Source organism: Leuciscus leuciscus, assembly GCF_965113295.1.
Source record: "Leuciscus leuciscus genome assembly, chromosome: 15".
Classification (NCBI taxonomy): Eukaryota; Metazoa; Chordata; class Actinopteri; order Cypriniformes; family Leuciscidae; genus Leuciscus; species Leuciscus leuciscus.
The window spans coordinates 40,569,834-40,575,833 of record NC_138739.1 but is presented as its reverse complement, the minus strand read 5'-3'; the positions used below and the strand labels follow the sequence as shown (position 1 = coordinate 40,575,833).

Genomic DNA, 6,000 nt, shown 5'->3' with positions numbered 1-6,000 from the left:
TTCTTCTCCAATGGACCTAAAAGTTCTGCTAGGATTCGAGCCGACCCTGTTTGACCGTAATGGTGCTCAAGTCAATACACGCAAGGCTAAAAACTTCAAGATATGTTTTTCTTAGTCATGATTCTTGGTTCAAACTGGGTCGACTCAGCCTGAAGCAGAGCAGGACCATTAGAAAAAATTGTGTCTACGAGTTCTTATAAGATACACCAAGTTGCGAACTAGGCTAACCATCCTTTCCTCAAATCATTCTGAACATGTATGACTTTGTACATCTGCAGGACACACAATTAATTAAATATTTATCAATTTAATTCTGTTCTTCATACAAAGTAATTGTGTTGACTTAAATATACCAGTCAAATTGTATGGATTAATTTCACACTACCTTTATATCCTTTTTGGAGCTTGAAAGTTTTGGACCTCATTGGTATTCTTACGAAAAAAATTTTTTTGAAACATTATTAAAAATATCGTATGTTTTTTGGTCCACTGAAGAAAATACGCCATGTGAGTTTGACATGAGTAAAAAAAAAAAGAAAAAGATTTTTGGCTGAATAAGCAATAATCTATACAGTAGTTCAATGGTAGTTGCTTGGCTGGTACATGACTCATGATTTATATGTTGCTTGAAAATTTTTTTTTTGCTAATTTTGAATGCCTCCAGGCTAACTGCTAACTGGCCATGCTAACCAGTCAAATATAGTCAAGGTGAACTGAGAATAAAGTGTATTTAATTTTTTTTTAAAATTTTATTTTATTTTATTTGAAGACATTTGCCATGGCCTGGTGTACTTTCAAACTTACAGAAGCCAGTATTATGGATGATACATTTTATGACTTACCCGAACATTACAGCTGCTGTTGTTCTTGGCACAGAGTCAATCAAATGATCAAATTAAAGGGGGTGCCCAGGACCAAAAAGAAACAACTTTTTTTCCAGTATATTTACTGTTGTTCCAAGAATATAATCCCAAGAGATTTGAATGGGATGAGATTTGCCGATGCTGGATGTGGTTGTGTGGCCATATGCTCACTGAATCACTCCCATGACTCTCTTTGAGATCTTGGCTTGATCGCACTGAAGTCAGCCCTTATGTTTCCAAAATGTGTGCCTTTTCTCCCTCTGCATTTACAAAAAGAGCTTTGACTCCAACTGGGAAATTAAACAGAAACATGGAGCAAACCCAGTCCTGTCCTAGTGGACATTTAAGTTATGACCAGAGTGCCGTGTGACCTTGCTCAATGTGCTTAAATTATAGAGTAGATATATATGTTACTTACTTGCATGCATTGTTAGGTCTGTACAAACTGAAAACATTATAACTCTAATGAAAATGCCATTTGTGAATTGCTATGCATGGTTTATGATGGCTGAAACATCCCAATTCTTTCTTTCTTTGAAAATGTTTATTTTTAAATTTTTTTTGTCCAAGTCACCCAAACATACAAAATCATCTCAAAAGCACATGAAAAAAAATCATATTTTGCATAAAGAAAATGACAATTAAGCACACATTTTACCCCTTGTTGGTAGTTTCTCTCCACCTCTTTTTTAAGGGCCACAAGCAGAGTTTTGGATGACTTGATGCTGTTGTCCATTCGGAGTTCAAATTACTGGATCAGAGTCCAGACATCCTCCATTCATCGAGTTTGTATGGCCACGCCAGAAGGCAAGTAGTCCTCTGCCGTCCAGATATCATCTAGCGACTACAAAGATTCCAGTGACATGCTACTCTCTGAGTGACCGATCCAACCGTCTCCAGGGAGGACGACACAATGCTAATATTGAGAGAATGATACCTTGACCTACCAACACCGGTTTCACCACACCATTTATATAATAATCATTAATATACTATCTTTTTGAAACATTATTTAATGGGTTGTGCATAATGACAAAAAAACAAACAAACAATCAAAACTGTCCGTGTCCAGCACCAGAACCTAAAAGAGACATTGACTACGGTCAAAGGCAAAAGCATTACTGTTTCCGAACAACAAATCAGATCTCCGCTGGCAGCGATATGCCTCCGTCTTTACAGTTTGCTGCTGTGAGAGTTTTCATAGCACGAACAATTCCTCAGTCAAGAGCAGACAGTCATCTTGTGTGGGCTCTTATGAAGTCTGCACTGTTCACATCGTCCTACCCCATGGTGTCCATAAGAATAAAGAATATGCCCAGTCATCACGCCAATGAAAGGATGCATGAATCAGTTCGTGGCGGCTCCTCCGTGCCGTTCAAATGGCACTGTCACCCGTTTTGAGGAGCCAGATGATGTGTCCGTTTGTCCTGCAATCAACAAGATGATCATATGATCGGTTATTCTTCAGTCAGTCAATCAGTGTTTCACTCATGTTTTTGTCTTTCAGCCAAACCTTAACTTGCACAATTGCACTTGCTTCTGTAAATGACAAGTTGCCTTAGAAATTAATAGAATTATAACAGGAAATTATACATCACCAATGGTTGTTTATTCTGCCAGTTCAAACTAATGTATGTGTGTGTGTGTGTGTGTGTGTGTGTATATATATGTATGTATGTTACCTGGTTGCCTTAAAAATTTGAGTTCACTGAAATAAAAAAAATTGAGTTAATACAACGAAGGAGATTGGTTTAATAAATAGAAACTCAAAATATTGTTATTTGAACCACATTAATTATCTAAGTTGATTTGACAAAAGATAAAAAGTTCTGAAAAAAAATCATGAAAATATATTTTTTACATATATACACACACACATACACACACACACACACACACACACACACACACACACACACACACACACACACACACACACACACACACACACACACACACACACATACATACATACATACAAACAAACATATATATATATATATATATATATATATATATATATATTTGTGTGTGTGTGTGTGTGTGTGTGTGTGTGTGTGTGTGTGTGTGTGTGTGTGTGTGTGTGTGTGTGTGTGTGTGTGTGTGTTTCTAAAGGATCATGTGAAACTGAAGACTGTAATGATGCTAAAAATTCAGTGATCACAGGAATAAAGTACATTTTATAATATATTCACACAAAGCTATTTTAAATTACAATAATTTTTCACAATTTTACTGTTTTTACTGTATTGTTGATCAAATAAATGTAGCCTTGGCTGAGCATAAAATACTTATTTTAATAATATCCTATACATTTCAATATACTTTAAATCATTTGCAAATTGCTTTAATACAGTTTACAATTTAATTTTGTTATCTTTACAGTATCACACTTAATATTTTCCTCACACAGTATAAAATGATTTTTCTACATAAAAATATATATTTAATTAACATGCATAGAGCTCTTCGTTCTGTTCCCAAAACTCAAATGTGGTGTGAAAGCAATCCTAACCTGTGGAACGAACCACTATTAATGATGTATAATTTGCCAATTATAATATAATACATTAATCATTGCTGTTACAACACACACCTGATGCAAGTGCTTCATAAATCCAGGCAAAACATGAACGAATCATCACCTAGTGTTAGAAGTAAACAGTTGCTGCTAATCTTCACATTGAAGTATACCATGGTTGAGGAATCAAATAATACGCTATGAATCACAATCAAGGGTTGGATCAAAGGTGAAAATAGTCCAAAAGAGTCTCAGTTTGAAAGTGAAGGTTCTTTCTATCAAACCGTTTGTGGGAGAGATAATTTAACTCCGGATATCTTGTTGACGCTTTACAAAATGAAAGTGTTTCAAGGGATCCTTCAAACTCTCTCTTGCTGTTTCACAGTCGGGTCAATCCCCTTCCCCCATCGCAGGCCGAAAGCTTGGGGACTCCATAGAGAAGGCATCTATCAGTTCCCTTCTCATTTGTATAATGTCGGGTCACGGATGAAATTGAGTCTTACATGGGGGATTGAAGTTTTAATTCAGGCGCTGAGCTTTGGGGCTTCGGCTCGGCCTTTTCCACCCACTCAACACCCAATCACTTAATGGAGAACGAGACTTCCAGTCTCCTGAAGTCTGCCTATCACAACGGATGAGAATGTGCAACAGCAACTTGCAGCTGTTGTTTGCTTGTGTTTAAATATGGATGATATACCTGTGAAACGCTCTATAACAAATACCCGCAGTCACATCCCAGATGTATGCTAAGTAGGAGTACCAGCACGAAAGTCATTTTGCATAACTGTCCGTCATCCACACAACACATTTCTGTGGTATCTGTGGCCCGAGGCTATGGGATCAGATGTTTGTCGAACATGCCACAGTTGCACTGCGCATCTGTCAGGTGTACTAGCGCGCTAACCACCTCTTACTATCCCCCACATGCGCCGAAGCCGTTCGCGCCTCGGGTGACTGACGTTAAATGAAGTCAGCGACTTTGAGCCGGGCCTGAGGGAGACGGCGAAATAACAGCAACATACGGACAACATAAAGCCGTCCTGATGGGTGGCCCGTGGCGGATATGTCAGAGCGAACGTGCTAAAACACTCTTCTCTGAGAAAATGCACCTTCATAAGTGATGATTCACTCAAAGGTGTCACAGACATATTGCCATCTTCCGTTGCACAGGAGGAGATGACAACATAATGCGAAATGGGAAAAAACGTAAAATTAAGCACTGAAATATCTGAAATGCTTCTAATACTCATTCTCCGCAGAATAGATACCCAATACCACCTGTGCTTTCTCACTCTCTCACGATTTCTCCGACGGCGAGTTGACACGCGAACCCGCCTCCATACACTCACTCGTTTCATTTGCTCTGGATGAATATTTTTGGTGTTACATGGCTTGAATTTCAGCACATATTGCACATAGTTTTACTCATTCAATCACACGATTTTCGTTGCTTATTGCGCCTTAACAGTCAAATCCAGACAAAATAATGTCAAAATGGCGAGTATTCACGTAAACACAGTCAGTTCTGTTTTTAGTGAATGTAAACAGTTGAGAAAGAAAACGCTTGTGTAACAGTATAAAGGGTCCGTGCGTCAGGCCTTAAAGTGATGAGATAATTATGAGATAATATTAAAAATACATATATGGCATTTTCCCCCATGATATCGATGTCAAAACTATGGCGAGTGGAAATGCTGATTGGCTTGTAACTTTGGAAAACCACTAGCCACAGTGGCTGGTGAGCGAAAAAGTTAATGTCAAGCCGTGCAACCAGCGTGATAAAACGTTGCAGGATAAACGTTCAGATGTTTAGGATGAGTCTACTGTGCTTTTAGCGCCACTCAGTGGACAATTCCCTTTTTTTGTGCGTTATGAAACCACCATTTTGGTTATAAAACCAAACACCTTAAACAATCGTCGTAATGATGTTGTCATAATATCGTTCATCTTTCTTCGGATAAAACCAAACGCACTTTTAGCGCCACCTACTGGACATTTCCAAACTGCTGCGACACATACTACAACCGGCACAATGAAACGCTGTGAGAAACACGCTTATCTGCTTCGGATAAAACCAAACGCACTTTTAACGCCGGACATTTCATTTCTAAAATGCCACGATGCATACAACAAAAGTTACTTTACTTTTTCACTTTCAAAAAGCTTGATTTGGGAGATGAGTGCGAGTGGCCTGGATGCCGTCACATATCCCTTCCTGGTAATGCCATTCCTTTGTTTGGCAAGTCCAGCAACGGTCCGGAGTGGCCAGGAACTGGAAGGCAGTGTGTGTTTTGTGTGCGTGTGTGTGTTGGGAGGGGTGTTTGGCTGGCTTGTAACTGTGTTTGACCCCTCGCCGGGCCATGGCTAATGCAAGTGTGGGCTAGTGAATGGACTGAGGTCAGTGCCCAGTGACACATGACCTGCCACGGTTAATTCCAGTCGAACAATGGATCCGGCCCTGCCGGGAGATCATCCCATTACACCTCCATGCCAAATTAATTGTTGTTTTCATGGGCCGCTCTCGGGCTGACCCCACGGTCAACTTGCTTTAATAACATTCGGTGTTAACCTGGGAAAACGTAGAGTGCAATCTGGTCCTAACACGGATGGAGCTCA

The 6,000-nt window shown here is 39.3% G+C and overlaps 1 protein-coding gene across 10 annotated transcripts in view; it reads right to left on the bottom strand.

Moving 5' to 3' along the window:
• Nucleotides 1-554: 554 nt before the first annotated feature.
• LOC309475376 (uncharacterized protein) overlaps nucleotides 555-6,000 on the bottom strand; it is a 140,977-nt gene continuing 135,531 nt past the window's right edge. For all 10 annotated transcript variants that reach the window (XR_014197616.1, XR_014197617.1, XR_014197618.1 and 7 more), the window contains one exon: nucleotides 555-2,290. Coding sequence is in view for 1 of the 10 variants with exons in the window: in XM_082138151.1 (XP_081994277.1) it covers nucleotides 2,211-2,290 (80 nt within the window). In the remaining 9 variants the exon portion in view is untranslated. The remainder of the gene's footprint in view (nucleotides 2,291-6,000) is intronic.